This window comes from Neltuma alba, unplaced genomic scaffold (assembly GCF_004799145.2).
Source record: "Neltuma alba isolate B1F8T4 unplaced genomic scaffold, ASM479914v2 tig00012697_pilon, whole genome shotgun sequence".
NCBI lineage: Eukaryota > Viridiplantae > Streptophyta > Magnoliopsida > Fabales > Fabaceae > Neltuma > Neltuma alba.
Window position 1 is genome coordinate 263,772 of NW_021637124.1, and position 19,173 is coordinate 282,944.

The following is a 19,173-nucleotide window of genomic DNA, read 5'->3' on the forward strand; positions in this document are numbered from 1 at the left end:
CTTATCCATTTGTGCGTGTGAACATAAAATATAAATATTGGTCAAGAGGATTCAGTTTCGTTGTGGGGAATATTTTGATGGAATCGTTTCAGAATCTTGTTATGCCATTATTATTAAATATCTAAGGGTGGGAGATAGACATAAAATCCATGGTGGGAGCCTGAGAGGGGAGGGATTATATACACACACACACAATGCATATATATCAAAGATAACGAAAGTTATTCACATATTCATCCCAATTAATTACGAATTAAAATCCCAAAAGAAAGAGACTAAAACACAAAACAAACCCAAATCAAGTAAAATCAAAGATTTTGTATCTGAAAATAATCTTACTTTAACAAACGCAAATGGGGATATAATGAGAAGTTGTAAAAGATTTTTTTTTTTGTCAAGAAAAAAAAAAGTTGAGTTAGGTCGCAAAAGTTCATTAGGATTAGGAGATATTTTCAAACATAAAAAGCAAGTATAGATATATTTTAAATTTAAAAGCTGTATAAATTGTGGATCAAGTTCTTATTAACTAGATTAACTACTATGAACTATACATCAGAGTTTTTAACTTCTTCCACAATTAAAATACTCACTCCAATTCTAAATATAATACCATTTCGATCCTAAATATAAAACACATTTTATAATATAATTTATTCTATAAAATAGGTTTAATATTTAGAACCGGAGGAGTATTTAATTTGTATAGATTGTTTGAAAATATGGTGTTCTTTTTTTTATTTTTAAGTTTGCCACACTCAGTCCATTTCCTAAAATCATGAGTAAAAAAATCTCTCTTTTGTCCACATTGTGACATTAATTAATTTATGAGATTTATGCAAAGGGTAGCCAAGCATTTCTTAACACGAGCATGAATCCAATGGCATGCCTCCAAATGGGTACATATCAATGGGACCATTATTTCTTTGCCATGTGACATAATCACATAATAAGCTGATTAAACAAATTATGAATTGGTTATTATTATTCCATATTATCGAACATAATCCTAAGAATTAATAAGGTCCACGTGTTTGCATGTCCCTTCCATGGTTTTGTTGGCACTGAATCGAGTTTTGTTTCTTCTTCGCGAGAGACTTTCCAAAGTTGGGGAAGCAAAGAGAGAGACGGAAAGATAAGAATCCCATTTCCTCCACAAAATTTGCAATTGGCAGGGCAATCAATTACGTGGAGAAATCTAAGCTGAATATAATGGCCCCTCCACTCCACTAAGCTCCGAACCATCAAACATCAGGCACTTGAAGCCTAAACGCCATCCTCAAATGAATAGAGACAGGAAGATATAATAATTTTTACATCTAAAAGTAAATACGGTCTTACGTCATCCTTTCAGTTCTTAATATATAAGTTAGTTTGACTTTTAATTTGATCTTAAATATTAGACCACAATCCACTTTGTCTCTCATATTTATTTATTCTTTTCAAAGTAATCCTTATAATAGTTACATATGTTAAATGTTCCATCAAATGATAGTTCTAACTAATACATTTAATTAGTAAAGATATTCCACAGAACTTAGTACCTATTCATTACAAAAAAACTAACTTAACAAACTTCTTTAGTTAACTAGTTTTTTTTATATTAAAGATTGGAGGCAGTGTTTAAGAAACTTTCTATATGTTTGGGTGGGTAACAAATTAAAAGTCATTTCTAAAGCAGAATATTGAGAAACTTGGGTAATTCTCAAATTTTAGAGAATCCATTTGCTGGTTGGTTCACCGACATATATGATTGTCATCGTTCTACTGGGGAAACGAGTTCCTCCTAATCTTCTCAAGAAATATGGAACTTTCTTGGTTCGTGACAAAAAGACACTTCAAAATCTTGGAAGTTTTACATCTAACAGTAAATATGGTCTTATAACATCTATCTCCAGTACTTAATATAAGAGTTAATTTGACTGTTAATTTAATCCTAGATATAAGACTACAATCTATTTTGTTTCTCATATTTATCTATTCTTTTCAAAATAGTCCTCGTAATAGTTATATATATTAAATATTCTATCAAATGATAGTTCTAGCTAATACATATAATTAGTAAAGGTATTCTAGGAAACTTAATACTTATTCATTACAAATAACTAACTTAACAAATTCCCTTAACCTACTCAAATTAGTCAACTATAACTTTTTTTATATGAAATACTGGAGGTAGTATTTAAGAAACTTTCTATGTTTGGGTAAAAGTTATTTCTAAAGCAGAATATTGATAAACTTGGGTAATTCTCAAATTTTAGAGAATCCATTTGCTGATTCGTTGACCGACATATATGATTGTTATCCTTCAGCTGGGAAAACAAGTTCCTCCTAATCTTCTCAAGAAATATGGAGATTTCTTGGTTCGTGACAAGGGACACTTCAAAACCTTATAAGTTTTACATCTAAGAGTAAATATGGTCTTATAGCATACTACTTCAGGTACTTAATATAAAAGTTAATTTGACTTTTAATTTGATCCTAAATATAATACTACAATCTACTGTCTCTCATATTTATCTATTCTTTTCAAAATAGTTCTTATAATAGTTACATATATTAAATATTTCATCAAATGATAGTTCTAGCTAATATATATAATTAGCAAAAATATTCTAGGAAACTTAATACCTATTTATTACAAATAACTAACTTAATAAATTTTCTTAATATACTTAAATTAATCAACTAGTTTTTCTTATATTAAAGACTGGAGGTAGCATTTAAGAAACTCTCTATGTTTGGGTGGGTAACAAATTAAAAGTTATTTCTAAATTTTTGAATATTGAGAAGCTTGGGTAATTCTCAATTTTTAGAGGATCCACTTGATGATTGGTTCACCGACATATATGATTGCCATGCTTTAGCTGGGAAAACAAGTTCCTCCTAAGCTTCTCAAGAAATATGGAAATTTCTTGGTTCGTGACAAAAGACACTTCAAAATCTGATCTTTAAGGACTGGGTAGAATCAGTCGGCACCGAGGATTGGAAACTGTTACATTTGAATAGTTACTGCCAAGAAATGGATTAGAATGTTCAAAAGCGTGTTGAAAGAAAGAGTCCAAGATTAACAATAATAATAATGAAAGCAAAGACTTGCTCAGAACCACAGGTTCTTTCCTACTAAAAAGGACCTGTAGCTTTTTTTATAATTCTTATCTAAACAGCGAATTCGATCGATCAGAGCCAATAGAATTCTTGAGATTTTTTTTGTCCACGAAAACTGAGCTTAATTTTGGAGGATATTGCAGAAATCGATGTCATTCTTGCTCACTTGGTGGGGTTTCTCTACTGTATTCGTTGGCAACACAAAACCATCCATTATTTATCATGCCAGAACCAATAATTTTTGTACCAAAAAAAGCAAAAAACAAAATATAGCTGCTTCGTCCATAAAAGATGTTAACTTTACCATAAAAAGCCAGCCTTCTTTCTCTCTTGTTTTCCGGGTTCTTTTCGGCTCCATCCTCTGCAAAGCAAACATTCACTAAAGCCTGGTGGGCCAGATTACGGAATATAAGGATTAAGTATCTGGACATTGGTGACGAAATAAGATGTACAATAAAAAAAAAAAAAGATGTACAATTCCTCTTCTTTATTAATTTTTATTTTAATTTTAAATATAACATTTTAATTTATTTTGTTTTTCATATTGATGTATTTTTTTCTAAAATTATTTTTGTAATAACAGTAATTATAGCTAATACATTTGATTAGCAAAGATATTTTAAAAAAAACAATACCCATTTATTATAAATAACTAACTTAACTTATTTTCTTAATTATTTAAATTAATCAATTAATTTTTATATTTAGTACGGAGGTAGCATCAGTTTCTTGAAGCATAGTCACATGATTTGCGTCTCATGTGAGAAATTCAGATTTCAGAAATTAATGAAGCATCCTCCCAGGAAGGTGCTTCAAAACAGTACTGCACGTGGGTCCCCATTGAAAAAGCGCTGGAGGCCAATCAGAGAGAAGAGAAGAGGCCTATGTTTGAGTAAATAGATAAGAATGGATGAGGTGGAAACACGTAAGGGTCAATGTGGAGACACGTAATGGTCACATAGGATCTGTCTTGTTTTGTATTGCCCTCATGTAGGATCTGTCAAGTGGTGAGCCGACCTGTTTTTCTAATGTTTTTTTTGCCCTTTTTCACTTTTCAACTATACCCTACCAACACAGTCAACTTCACCTCCTGCCTATAAATTGAACCAATCGACCCCTCTCTTACTAATTCATTCATATATTTCCTTCCTCCATCTTCAAACTACAACCAGAAACAGAGAAATGGCTCTAACACTTCGTTCTTCAAATTCATTCTTTTCTCAAACACAAACCCAAGTTCCCAAACCTTCCGACGACTCCTTGCCTTCCATAGTTTGCTTTGCAAGGATCAAACCATCATCATTCCGTCTGAGAGCGAAGAACAGGGCGCTGCAAGAACCACGAGTCATAGTTGCCGGCTTAGAAGCAAGCAGGGAGGAGCTTCATCCGCCGTTGGTGGCTCCTCAGAAGCACGATGATTCGATGAGAGTGCCAGTGTTTGTGATGCTGCCATTAGACACAGTGACGATGGGAGGGACTCTGAACAGGGCACGGGCCATGAACGCCAGTCTAATGGCCCTGAAAAATGCAGGAGTAGAAGGAGTAATGGTGGACGCTTGGTGGGGTTTGGTTGAAAAAGATGGCCCTCTGAAATATAACTGGGAAGCCTACGCTGAACTTGTTCACATGGTACAAAAGCATGGATTAAAGCTTCAAGTCGTCATGTCCTTCCATCAATGTGGAGGAAACGTCGGTGACTCCTGCAGGTACATATACACGTTCACATGTATTTCTATCCATATCTAGCTTCAAGTTACATTCTCTGTTTCCTAACAGTTTTCTTTGGGTTTCAATTTTCAGTATTCCTCTGCCTCCTTGGGTGCTTGAAGAAATCAGCAAGAACCCTGACCTGGTTTACACAGACAGATCTGGGAGGAGAAATCCTGAGTATATCTCTTTGGGGTGTGATTCGATTCCTGTTCTGAGAGGGAGGACGCCTCTTCAGGTGTACTCTGACTTCATGACTAGCTTCCGTGACAGATTCAGAGATTACTTGGGCAGTGTTATCCAAGTAAGTATAACAATTAATTCTCCAAATTTGATGCAGAACGGTGAAATAAGTTTTTGAGCTGTAATTTAATAACCATGTTTTGTTGCAGGAAATTCAAGTAGGCATGGGTCCTTGTGGAGAACTCAGATATCCATCTTATCCAGAAAGCAATGGAACTTGGAGGTTTCCTGGGATTGGTGAATTCCAGTGCTACGACAAGGTACAGTAAAACTCATTCTGTTTCGCATAAAATAAGATCACCGAAGATGTAGGACTTGTGATTTGATTTCTGAATTGTGAATTCTGATTATTACAGTATATGAGGGCGTCGTTGGAAGCAGCAGCAGAAACTGTGGGGAACAGAGATTGGGGGAGAAGTGGTCCCCACGATTCTGGCCAATACAATCAATTTCCGGAAGACACTGGATTCTTCAGACGTGAAGGAACATGGAACTCCGATTACGGAAGCTTCTTCCTCACCTGGTACTCCAACAAATTGATCGAGCACGGTGACAGGATCCTCGAATCCGCCGGCCGGATATTCCAATCCAGCGGAGCCAAACTCTCAGCCAAAATAGCCGGCATCCATTGGCATTACACGACAAGATCGCACGCCGCCGAGCTAACCGCCGGCTACTACAACACCCGATTCCGCGACGGCTACCTTCCGATCGCACAGATGCTAGCGAAACACGGAGCCATCTTCAACTTCACGTGCATGGAGATGAAGGATTCGCAGCAGCCTCATCACGCGGGCTGCTCACCGGAGGGACTGGTTCGTCAGGTGAAGATGGCGACGAGAACGGCGAGAGTACAACTGGCCGGCGAGAACGCGTTGGAAAGATACGATTGGGATGGGTACGGACAAGTAATGGAAACGAGTAGATCGGATTGTGGGAACGGATTGGTGTCGTTCACGTATCTGAGGATGAACAAGAGGTTGTTCGAAGAGGAGAACTGGCGCCACTTTGTGGGTTTTGTGAGGAGTATGTCGGAGGGTGGCCGGAGACAGAGACTTCCCGATTATGATTCGCGAGGGACTGATCTTTACGTTACACACTTCAGAGGGATTCCGAAGAAGAAGCATGTTCAAGAGGAAGCCCTGGTGTGAATTTCTTGTGTACGGTTATTTTCTCATGTAAGGATCTAAAGAATATATAGGAATTAATACAGAATACGCTAAGAACCTGAGATGATCTTCAGGATATTATTATTTCATTTCGTCTATACAATATCCTCCTTTAATCTATAACTCAATTACGTCCAGAGTAATATGAAGTTGAACAATTTTGTGGGGATTGTGCATGCTTGTTGACACTGTGCACCCAATATTAATACTACCTCCGCTCTTAATTATAAGAGCCAGTTAACTAATTTGAAAAGATTAAGGAAGTAAGTTGAGTTAATTATTTGTCCTAAATAAGTATTCTCTTTCCTAAAATATCCTTGCTAATCAAGTGTATTGACTAGAATTCTTATTATTAAAATGGTTACTTTAGAAAAAAATATATAAATATAAGAGACAAAATGGATTGGAGCCTTATATTTATGACTAAAATAAAAGTCAAACAGGTTTTATATTAAAAATCGGAGGTAGTATTAATTAATATGATTCTTCCGTATTTAATTTGACATACTTTATTCTCCAGTTTAATCTGCTCTTCGTTTTCTTTCTTTTCAAATTTTGTCTCCATCCAAATAGAGTATAAAGTTAGTTCAGATTATTTTGCTCCTTTGGGTGAATTCTCCCATGAATGTAACAATCCAGTCTCACTACTCGCCATGATGGTGCTGTTGTGAGATACGTCACATCCTGAAGAATTAGCCTTTCCTGCTACAATTTATATAATTCAAATTTAAAATTTTTAACTTCCACAGCGATAATAGGTGCAAGCAACCCATACTTTATCGGTTTGGGCCTTCATAATCTTGGGAGACCGGCCCATTATAATAATTAAAGGAAAGTACTAGAGGCTCTTGGAATAGTACAAAGAGATTTCTATATTTAGTATTTGATAATACTTTTAAAAAATTATCAGTAATAAAAAGATATCTATGCCGGGCAAAAGAAAATATCTTATTTGAAACAATCTTATTTAATGTACTGTCAGATATTAAATGGTGGCACCTCTTGTAGGGAAGATTTGAATCTTGTAGTGAGATGCTTAGAATAATACGAAGAGATGCTTATATTTAGTACCCAATAATACCTCAAAAAAATTATCTCTAATAAGAAGATATCTATGCCTGACAAAAGAAGAAAAACTATTTCACTTTTTTTAAAATCTCTATGGGTATCTTTTTATTTGAAACAATCTTATTTAATATACTGTTGAGTGTTAAATGGTGGCACCTTTTGTAGTGAGGATTTGAATCTTGGTTTTTTTCTCATATTATAAGGGACTAATTCTTTCTGCTAGACCTAATCCTGGTTGGTGAACTATTTTACTCTATGCGTATCTTTTTATACACAGGTTTAACAAAAAAAAAAAAACCAAGATATTGACCCACTCTCTTTATTTTAATAAAATAATAATCAATGTATAAATAAAATCATTTTCTTTTTTCCTTAAAAAAATTTTAGGCAATGGCTCAACCCAAGCCAACATCAGGACACCTGATCCAAATCCTTCTAAAGGATATCATGTTGACTGATCTAACATGCCTCCCCAAACAGCGCGAAATTGAACTCCTTCCATTTTTACTGAGAGGATGTTATTCTTACTGTTAAACTTACATATGATGGGTAAAACGTTCTCTCTTTGTTGGCAAGCAAAGAAAAACGTTTTCCTTTTGTTCCAGGCCATGGACCAATCAATTTAAAAAAACACCCATTGAAAGCCGACGTTGGAGGCAAAAAGCCAATAAAAAATTATCCTCCGATCCTAAATATAAGACTTATTTAACTAATTTGATTAGATTAAGAAAATTAGATAAGTTAGGTAATTATAAGAAATATGGCATGTTTTTCCTAAAATACTATAATAATCTTTTTTAATATCCTTCCTCCCTTTTCTACTTAATTATGATTGAGGAAGTATCTATAGAGGTAATTTAGGAAAATTTGATAAATATGATAAATATGTCTTATATTTAGAACCAAAATTAACTCAATAATTAGACCATATATTTAGGACAAGAGGAGTACTGTTTATAGATTCGTGAATCATGCAACTTCTAAACTCGGGCTTTGTGGATTGATGAGCCTGGCCTAACTTTTAAACTCTGAAGCATTAATATTGATATGAACGTTGAACCTGTGCAATGAAAAAAATAGAATAAAATTATGTCCAAAAGTAAAAGATTCGTACACGTTGAGGGTAGATCATTAAGAATCTTAATGTCAAAATTATCATGATGAGTTTGGCAATCCACGCCATATTGCCATAATTTGCCTCCTTTGAAGATATGATCAAGTGTGATGATCCAATCTTGCATGGAATCGCAGTAGATATTGACCTGAGCTAGCTTTTCTTCCCAGCAAAAACTAAAACCCTTAAAGATAGATACAAGTTTAGCTGTATAGTTTCGGAGTGGTATCCCAAATATTTGGTGAAACTTTTAATCCATTGTCACTCCTATCTTATCAAAACCTTTGCAAGTTGCTGCTTTGTTTTGATTAATTGAGCTCTCCACGTCTAGTTTAAACCAATAAGATTTAGATGCTTACCATTTGGAGTGCACATCTCCGCATCTTAGAGCCAATAAGTTCTCTATAGTCTCGAGTTTAGGATTTGAGGTGTTTGTTTACCTTCTCAAAAATATTTTTGTATAAGTCGAGATAAAATTTCTCTCATATGCTTATTTTGTATATCTTAAGATCACTTCAGAAAAGTTAATCCAAATACGCTAATAATCAATTATGCACTAGATGCTAATGAAGGCAATGTTTCCTTCAAGGGTCATGTCATATAACTAAAGGATTTTGCACTTGGATTTCCATATTTTCTAGCAAGGGTGAGCAAATAATCTTTGCAAATTGACTTTTCTTATATTTGAACTCACTAATTCATTCTTTGCATTCCATCAAATCCATTCTTGAAAAGGGACAGAAAAGAATAAGATTAGATTAGAATGTTTAATCAACCTACCACAAACTTCCCTAGCTTTATTGCTCTCCATGAGCATATGAAGGGAGAAACTGAGGGAGTTACAACTAAAATAAAGGACAAAGTCTTCTTGCAAATGTCATTTCCTTCTACATTGGCAAACTTTTGTTTGGAGACAACTTTAAGTATTTGGAAGTGAACAAAATGGAGTTCTAGGTTTCAGGAAGTTTAAAAGTTAAAAACATTGTTTTTTCGTTATGAAGCTTTATGAGAAACCATCACCAAACCTGACAACCTCTAGATGAAAGTTGTGACACTCTCTTTTGACAGAACATTTATACTTAGGATGTTTATTAAACTAGTTTATCAAAAAAAAAAAAACCTGTTAAAATAGAAAAAAAAACCAACTATGTTAATCATGATAGAAAAAAACTCAGTCCTTGTACAAATACAGAAAGTAACATTTATGTTGATCATGATTTTTTTAAAAAAAATGTAACTAAAAGGTCTATCATGATTATAAAGTTCGAACATAGCATACTTTAGTCTTTTAATTTTATATAAGATTTTAATATTATCTTTTAGTTTTAAAAAGTACGTTTAGAGTTTTTTAATCCTAAAATTATTAACAAAAATGATATGTCAAATGCTAATATATTAAGTTGAATTTTTAGAACAACCATCACTGTTACAAAAAATATTATTTAAAACTAATAATTTTAGAATTAAAGAACTAAAAATATATTTTTAAATTAAGGAATCAAATTGAAACCTCATATAAAATTAAAAGGCAAAATGTATATTTTTTTTTTTTTCCCCTGCTAGGCACATGAATCATCCTATCTGAGACAATCATATTCAAGACACTCTCAAGCACTAAATGTAGTTACTTCTTTCAATAAAAATTTAGATCCTGATTCATCATGTTTGTAAAGGACTAGCTTATTTGGCTAAATTTAATACTTGTATAATACTTCTTGGTCATATTAATTGAATCATTTAAAAGGATTCAATCAGACAATAGGGTCTAACATACACCCAAGGCCCAAAGCACTTAAGCCCAAACCATCAAGCCCACTGTAACAATCCAACATACAGCCAACTTTTGTAGATACTTCGTTCATTAACCAACAAAACAAAAGAAAAGGCTTCGAAGTAGATTCGCAATATTTAACGGTTTCCTAAGATCTCATGGCCGGAACTAATTCTCAAAACATCAAAACATCGTCGTTTTCAATATTTTAAAGCATAGTTTTCAAATCAAGTAACACTATCATGAGCATGTTCAAAATTATATTTGTATGGCAAAAGCAAATGATGAATCCCAAGTGAAAAAGGTAATCATATTATTAAACCATCCATGGTCATCTTTACCTCTTCACTTCCTAGCAAATCGTGACAATTTCAGCTAAATGTGGGTGGCTACAAATTATAGAATCGTGCAAATGAATGATACTTTTCCAGTGCTAAATATAAGACTAATGAGTAATTTATACTACAAAATTGATCTTACATTTAGTACTGAAAGAGTACTTTTATATTTACAAATCATATTACTTGCACAATTATATTAGTAATATTCCTCCAGCTCTTAATGTAAGACATAATTAACTAATTTGAGTAAATTAAGTATGTTAGTTACATTAGTTAATATGATATATAAAATATCCTAATCATCTTTTTTTATTCTCTTCCTATCAACAGGGTTAATTTAGAAAAAAAAAGTTATTAAATATGTAAAATAAATATTATATATAGGACAAAAATCAATTTTCGAATTAGGTCTTATATTAAGGATTGGAAGAGTATAATATTTTGGCATTCAATGGATCTAGTAAAACTTCATTTTTACTAATGCAATGCTTTTTACATATTTTAACAGATTCTATATATTAAAAAAAATAATTACAATCTTTTTTTTTTTGGGGGGGGGGATTTAACGTATTATAATATCTATCTTGGATGGCAAAAAGGAAAAATCATAATATCTATGTTGGGAAAATCACAATCACAGATCCTACCAGGGCGAACCCATGCCCATGAGTTTCAGTCCAAACACAAAACCCACAAGACATGAGAGGGCCAATATAATAATGCCTATGTTGACCCCATAAAAACGTTAACATCATTATTAATGTCTCGTAGTCAAGCCACCTGAAGAATCCGTATCCATCTTGGCCACGACTCAACTCATTCCACATCGATGCCCTTCCGTTACCTTATTTTAATATCTAATTAACTCCGTTCGTTCATACATTTAACGGCCGGATGTTATAGTCATATGTTGACTAAATCCCATCAATATCTAATATATTAATCCCCATATAACAACAAAATAACATTAATTTATTTCACCCCATATTAATAAAATTTAGTATCGCATTCAGACAGTGACATAAGCATATTATATAAATAACCTAACCCAGCCTGCCTCTCGTCAATCTCTCCCCCTGCTTTATTAACCATGGAAATCCTCAGCTGCAACACCGTTTCGACGTGTAAGTTATATATATACACAACAGCAATATTACTTTCTTTTTTTTTTGGTTCAATATTACTTAATTCATTTACTCAGTGGCTTCTAGAGGTCACAATGGCATGTTTTATCAGGGAAACTATGTCCTCTCCCCTCCTTGCTATGAGATTTGAAGCTCAATCCACAACAAATCATAAATGAATTACATCAAGGAAAGCCAGTGGAAGCAAAGACTCACTCAAGTTGTGACATAAGCTATATAGCCTCATCTTCATCTAAAATTCTCAATCCTCTAATACTGATTAACTGAACAAAAAAACAAAAAAGTATTGGAAACCAATGATTTATAAAGTAGGGGCAGGACCAGGCCTTTTTTTTGTACGGAGTCAAATCAACCAAAAGCTCAAAACTCCAGCCCCGCAGAATAAGGAAATCTACAATATCTCTGACCTTCTATGCTTGATAATGATTAATCAATCTCGGGTGATGCATAGATGATCTGTTCCACATTGCCAGGCATGCTTTACTCAAGACAAATCCACTCTTTGATCCTCCAAAATCCATTAAGTTATTTACCTCTTCGAGCCAAAGAAGATCGAGATGACCCGGCAGCCGCTGTCTGAGAAGCATCAGAGCTTTCTGAAACCTGCAACGCTTCCTTCAAGCTTGCAACTATCTGAGACATGGTTGGCCTGTCTTGAGGATTCTTACTTGTACAGGCATCAGCCAACTTGGCAACTTTGCGAACCGCGCCAGGAGAAAAATTGTTTCTGAGACGCGGGTCGATGATCATGCTGAATCTGCCAGTGTCAGCAGGATATTGTTTAACCCAAATTAGAAGTTTTTGTTCTGCAGCTGGACGGTTTCTGTCTAATGCTCGCCTCCCTGTGATGATCTCATACAGTACCACTCCAAAACTGTAAATGTCACATTCAACTTTGAGATGCCCCGTTTCTACATACTCCGGAGCAGCGTATCCTTGAGTTCCAACCACCTGATCATACCATAAGACCACATAGTATCAACCTCCGACAAACTTTTGCAATCCACAAAAGACGCTGCTGCTGCTTAGATCATAGTTTACTGGTTATTCATGAATCAAGAAACTTAAACAATGCATAACAATTTCAGGCATCCAAAGACATGGAATTAGTGATACGTGAAACAAAATTCTCAGCTCATCTTACCGCTGTAGAGACATGAGTATTATCGCCTTGGGGGCCTTCCCTTGCAAGACCAAAGTCTGAGAGCTTTGGGCGGAAATCCTCATCCAATAGAACATTTGAAGTTTTGAAATCTCGGTATATCACCTTAAGATTAAAAAAAAAAAAGAAAAAAAAAAAGAGGTACATTAAAAATATAATCAGCAAAAACGGGTACTGAAAAATTCAATATCTTTCTGAAGCATGAAATTGGAATTCCATAGAGCCTGCTATATCATCCTCATATATACATATCAAACTAGATAATGTTTCTGTAGTTCTTACCATGAAGAAACCAACACTATAGAAACACCCCGTGGGTATGACTTAAAGAATGCATGACCATAAAAAATGGTTCAACTCTCACTCCAAGGGACAAAATGAAGTACCTGAAATTCCAATCCTTCATGCAAATAAGCCAATCCTTCTGCGGCACCGATCATGATCTGCAGTCTTGTTTTCCAAGGCAAGGTAGGACGAGAAGGATTAAAAAGATGATGTTCTAGGCTTTTATTTGCCATATACTCATACACCAACAACCGTTGGATCCCTCTTTCTCCATCAACTGAGCAGTATCCCAGAAGTTTTACCAGATTTGGATGATTTACAACGCCAAGAAATTGAACTTCAGCAAGCCATTCTTTGTGACCCTTTTAATAAATTTTAAGCAACCGTAAGAAACAAGTAAACATACGCATTGTATATGTTATCGTGTGCAGCAACAAGCCAGTAAAAAACAAATGCAAAGATCGGGAGCATGTCCAACATTTAAGTCAGGAATTATCAATATCAAATATAACGTTGTTTATCCCAAAAAAAAAAAAAATCCAAGATAATGTTCATGAAGATCATTTTGAGAATACTCCCGAAGTATAAGTCCGAATAATGGAAGTTTCATTGTTAAGCAAAATTGAATCATTATCTCATGATGTAATATTCAGTAGACATGAAATGCAGAACAATCATTTAGTCTGCCAACAAAGCTTATGAACATTTTACTTCCATTTTACTCCCATTGATATAATACGGAGGCTTAGTAAACGGGAATGAGAACAATCCTTATGCTTATCCAAGAAAAATAACATGCATGTTTAGGCATTTTTCACGCACAACAAAATCCCCCACTGAATTGACAAAAGCGCCTATAACTTCCTGTACGGATTTTAACAAAATAGCAATAGAGAACAAAGTATCATATAATCCGCAACAGTTAAAGAACAGAAGGGTTCCAGCCATTTCTTCATTAGAGCCACCAGATCAAATAATAGTTACTGAGAGGCGCACCTGAAAGCCATGCTTGTTGAGCTTTTTTATGGCTACGACGACTGGATCGCCTCGTCCACCGGGAGGCCTAATCGTACCTTTATACACGCTCCCAAAGCCACCTTCACCAATCTTGAGCATCTTATTGAAGCCATTCGTTGCTTCTAGCAGCTCTTGCCAACTAAAAACTCTGAAATTGTTCTCTTTGGCTTTCTCTTTGTACAGCTCAGTCAAGCTCCTCGGCGACGGTATCGAACTCGTCGACTTGGATACCCGGTTCACCGCCGGGTTGTTACTCTGCCTCTCATTTTGCAAATCCGGGGCCGATTTTGATTCTCTCCTCCGATTACATTTCTTTCTGAAGAAGAAACAGCTCATTTTCTAAGCACTCATATACCTAAATCCCCAATTCAACACTCCGATGGCGGGCCCTCAAGCACTCATGCGATCGTGCCTATCAAATGGGGTCGAGGTCGAGGTTGATGCTCCCAGAAAACAAGAGGGAGAGAGGTTGAGCACGAAAAATGAATCGAATGGAAAAGGAAGGCAAGACCCAGAAGAGAAAATGGAGAGCGGATGAGATATATACACACACACACACAGAGATACCCACACAAAGAGGGAGTTGAAGAATATGAAAGAAAGGGAAGAAGTCTAGGGCGATTGAGGATTGAGAATTTTGGAAAGGTATTATTACGTGAAGTGAAAGAAATAAGAAGAGAGAATATTATGAACTCAGGATGAGGAAGGGAAAGCCCGTGGGCACCCGGAAGATCAATCGGGTGAAGAAGTTCGGGCCCGCGTGAAGGGAGATGAATGGATAGAGATAGCACTGTATAAGAAAAACAGGAAAGATTGAGACAGAAGTGAGAAGCAGCTAATTTAGAGCGCGTGTGAACAAGAAAACAAGCCAAAGACCACGAAGACCTTTCAAAACAGGGAATGGAAGGCACTTTCCGCGGAGTCAGATCACCTAATTGTGCAGATCACGGCATCACAGTGCCCCAACTTCTGTTTGGGTTTGAATTCGCCATGATTAAGCTTTGTAAGAGACAACAATCAATCATAAAAGGGTGGTGGAAGAACTTGTTTTGGTGCAGAATATAAAATTTTACTTTCTAATTTTTTAACATTTTTTAAACTCACCCTATAGTCATTGTTTGCACGTGTTTAGAAGATTTTTTATTCAAAAAGTAAGATTAAATATAAATAATTTAACAGGATATTTTTTTTAAAGAGATCTACCCATATTTATTATAAATAAATAATTTAATCAATCTTTTAATTTTTACAAATTATTTAGTTATCTTTTATAATAGGACAGAAGAGTAGTAAGGGCTAACATATAAATTTGTTTTAAAAGCTTTTACTTAAAAGTGATAACAATCTAAAAGCTTTTTTCCACAAGGTTGCCTCAAAAATTAAAAATAATAGTAATATTGTTGTTTATTATTAAAAATACTAACGGTCAATGTCAGTATTTTAACTATTAGAGTTAATTTTTTAATAAGAAGGAATAATATTGTTGTGGTTTTAAATTTTTGAGGTAAATCTGCACTTAAAAAAATTTCAGAGTGCCCAGTGCTTCTAAGTTCTGAATGAAAATTTTCTGAATAAATTTGCTTCTTAACCCATATATTAATTATACATTTTTTTACATAGTTTTTCATAGGTATTATTATGCACGCACATGTGTATTAAATAGTAATCTTGATATATTTATCAATATAAATTAAAATTCATAACACGTAATATTTTGAACAAGTTAAACAATGTATCATCGTTAATGAAAGATATTAATATTAATTATGCTTAATTTTTTATCTTGAAAATATTTAAAAATTTTAATTTATATCATATTTTTTGTCTGAAATAAAAATCTTGTTTATCTAATTATACAGAGCAAAGAAAGGAGCACTTAAATTAAAGTTAACCCATTAAATTATTACATAAAATTACAGCCTTTTTTAAAATTATCCTTATTAATTTCAAATATAATTATATGAATGTTGTTCCTTCTTAAATTAGAAAATACTACCTCCGGTCCTTAATATAACACCTCGTTTGAATTTTATTTTAGTTCTAAATATAAAACCCTAATCTACTTTATCTCTCATATTTATGCTTTTTTTCAATATAATCCTTCTAATAATGGTAGTCCTAACCAATATACTTGATTAGCAAGGGTATTTTAGAAAAGACAACCTACCTTTATTACAAATAATTAACTTAACTTATTTTTTTAATTTCCTCAAATTAGTCAATTAGCTTTTATAATTAAGACCAGTCAATAAAGAAAAAGGAATATGGCAAGAATAAAAGCAAATATGTTTTTCTCTAAAATTTTACACAAAAAGTTTTTTTTTTAATTTTGGGCTTGAGTTCAATTTTCTTCGCTGAGTTGTACTTGTCCAGGATTTCTTCAACCGCATATAATTCTTACACACAGAAAATTGGCATGCAGACAGTAAAATCAACTTGAGAAGCGGCGTAAGAATCAAATCATTTAAGGAGCAACGCATCCGCTTTTTGTTTCTTTTTATATGAACAGTCAGCCCTGCCGTGTTCATTATTTCTTAGAATGGGATCTTTGACGTTATGTAATACTGCTACAGTCTTTAAATTAAAAAAATTAGATAAGTTAATTAATTATAAAAAATATCACATATTTTTTTAAAATACTATAATCATTCTTCTTAATATCCTTCCTCTCTTACTTACTTGATTATGATTAAAAGGAATATCCACATGGATAATTTAAAAAAAATTAGTTTTATATTTTGAATCAAAATTAACTTAATAATTAGGTCCTATATTAAGGACAAGAGGACTCCTCCGGTCTTAAATATAAGACCCATTTTGTAGTGTAATTTACACTACAAAATGAGTCTTATATTTAGGACTAGAGGAATAATTCTTAATATTTTATACTACAAAATAGGTCTTATATTTAGAACTAGAAGAGTAATTCTTAATATAAAAGATAGATAACTAATTTGAAGATATTAAAAAAATTAATTAAGTTGGTTGTTTGTCATAAATGATTGTTGGTCTCCTTAAACTATCATCTTCAATAACATGCATGGGGTGGTTGAAATTATCCCTCCGTGGGGATCTCTTACATTTAGTAGGGGATATTTTGGAAAAAAGTGGAAGATAAAATAGTCTACAAACAATGTCTTATAATTAGAACCGGGAATAGTATTTAGAACCAAATCACATCTATAACTAGCTCTTATGTTAAAAACTAAATGTAATAATTAAATGCGGAAAAAGCATATGCAGAAAATTAAAAAAATCAAGGTTTTTTTTTGCCACAGTATGAAGCTCCACTTGCATTTAAATCTTTGATTGGAAATTGGGAATAAATATCTCATTAAGAAATTAGCTTATATAATATGTAAGTAGAGTTTTCTAATCTATGATTAGCCTGCCTATAAACAGACTAGTCATTTCATATCCTCATTTATTTACTGTTTAGCCTAATTCCAGAAATTTCCCCTTTAATTTGTTAATATGGAATTAAGTGGTTAATTTAACACTCTAAAATATTTTTTTAAAGGCATCTAATACCTTGTCCTATGTTTGCTATGAGGAAAAGGGAGGGGAGAGAAAAATTTTATGAGTTCAGTTTGAAAAAAATTGGAGAAGTGATATTGTAAAATTTTAATTAAAAAAATGTAAGGTAAAAGAGCATGAAAAATTAATTAAAAATTTTTATCCTCATTTCTTTACCTTTTTAAATTAAACACGTTAACATTTTCCCTTCCCTCTCCTTTCTTGCGAACTCATTAACATCTCCCCTCCCCTCCCCTCCCCTTCAAACTCATTAACATTTTCCCTCCCCTCCCCTCCTTTCCATATCTCTCATACCAAACAAATTAAAGTATTTTATGACTTATCTAACACTTTAAAATTTTTTCATATGCATCCAACATACTAATTTAGGGTTCAATGTTAGATTACTCAAGATGTTAGATGTACCTGAAAGATATTTTAAAATACTGATGAAACCACAAAATATTTTAACATGCTGAATGAATCGCTAAATATTTTAGGACGGTGAATGTGGGGGGAAAAAAAAAAGTGCTTCAAGTTGCTAAATCAAGCTTAGCTCACATGAAATAAGATTAATAAAACGCTCAAAGTTCAACAAGCTATGCATAATGCGGTCAAAAAAAAAAAAAAAAACTTTAATGTAACTTTATGTGTTTGACTCTATAGTTTCAAATATAATAACACATCCACAGGCTTCCGTGCGTAAAAACCTTTTGAGACGTGCCTCGTATAGTATGTTTGACGGGAAGAAGAGCCTTTGCGTTGGAAAACTTTTTAAATCCATCGTCTAATAAAGTGAACACAAGTTATGGAAATAATTTTTTAAATAAAAATTATTTTTTAAAAAAACTTATAATTAAGATATTACATTTATTTTAGATTATGTATCCATTAAAAAGAAAATATTTTTTAAACACCAAAAATATTAAATATTAAATCTCATTGACTACTTTCTGTTTTATTAAAATTACAAAAACCCCTCCTCTGTTTTGAAAACATATATAAACCTTCTTTAAAATGAAAATTTATGTTATATAAACTTTATTTTTAAAATTCCATTTTCATCCATCCAACGGTTAATTGACTGTCAATTTTAAATTTTAAATTTTTATTTTTGACCAAAATATCTTTTTTTTAAACATAAACATTATTTAAACATTTATTTTGATAAAAAATAATTTTTGATTAAAAAATTATAATACATGTAGTTTCAAAATTCTTAACAGGTTATAAAATTTTTAATTTTAACTATATTATAGAATTATATAATTTTAATTCTTCATGAAATATTAAAACTTAAAGTTTCTTTTAAATGGCTAGAAAACATTTTAAATGCTTATTTTTTCTTCATATAATATAAAGTATGTGAGTTTGAAAAATTGTATAAATCATTTAAAATTTTAATTTAATTTTTTTAAAAAAATTGCTGCAAACATTTATAACTTATTTAATTTGATCGATTACATATTTAGTTAAAGAATTAATCAAATTTCTATTTAATTTTTTTTATGTTTACATTAACTAAATTAC

The 19,173-nt window shown here is 32.9% G+C and overlaps 2 protein-coding genes across 2 annotated transcripts; one reads left to right on the forward strand and one right to left on the reverse strand.

The window, feature by feature from the left end:
• Positions 1-4,287: 4,287 nt before the first annotated feature.
• Positions 4,288-6,347, forward strand: LOC114729991 (beta-amylase 3, chloroplastic). The gene is made up of 4 exons (XM_028917009.1): positions 4,288-4,811; positions 4,906-5,116; positions 5,205-5,315; positions 5,412-6,347. Exons 1-4 carry the CDS (start codon positions 4,288-4,290, stop codon positions 6,204-6,206), a joined length of 1,641 nt encoding a protein of 546 aa, XP_028772842.1. The 3' UTR covers positions 6,207-6,347.
• Positions 6,348-11,796: 5,449 nt separating this feature from the next.
• On the reverse strand, positions 11,797-15,069 carry LOC114729993 (probable serine/threonine-protein kinase PBL19). The gene is made up of 4 exons (XM_028917010.1): positions 14,107-15,069; positions 13,212-13,472; positions 12,808-12,930; positions 11,797-12,614 (listed from the first exon to the last, which is right to left on the reverse strand). The coding sequence occupies exons 1-4, from the start codon at positions 14,461-14,463 to the stop codon at positions 12,189-12,191; spliced, it is 1,167 nt and encodes a 388-aa protein (XP_028772843.1). The 5' UTR covers positions 14,464-15,069; the 3' UTR covers positions 11,797-12,188.
• Between the last annotated feature and the right edge of the window lie 4,104 nt (positions 15,070-19,173).

Coding starts and splice junctions, on each gene's coding strand:
- LOC114729991 (XM_028917009.1), top strand. CDS start 4,288: ATGGCTCTAACACTTCGTTCTTCAAATTCATTCTTTTCTCAAACACAA. Junction 5,117..5,204: donor ACTTGGGCAGTGTTATCCAA/GTAAGTATAACA, acceptor GTTTTGTTGCAG/GAAATTCAAGTAGGCATGGG. Junction 5,316..5,411: donor AATTCCAGTGCTACGACAAG/GTACAGTAAAAC, acceptor TGATTATTACAG/TATATGAGGGCGTCGTTGGA.
- LOC114729993 (XM_028917010.1), bottom strand. CDS start 14,463: ATGAGCTGTTTCTTCTTCAGAAAGAAATGTAATCGGAGGAGAGAATCA. Junction 13,473..14,106: donor TCAACAAGCATGGCTTTCAG/GTGCGCCTCTCA, acceptor ATTTATTAAAAG/GGTCACAAAGAATGGCTTGC. Junction 12,615..12,807: donor ATACTCATGTCTCTACAGCG/GTAAGATGAGCT, acceptor TGGTATGATCAG/GTGGTTGGAACTCAAGGATA.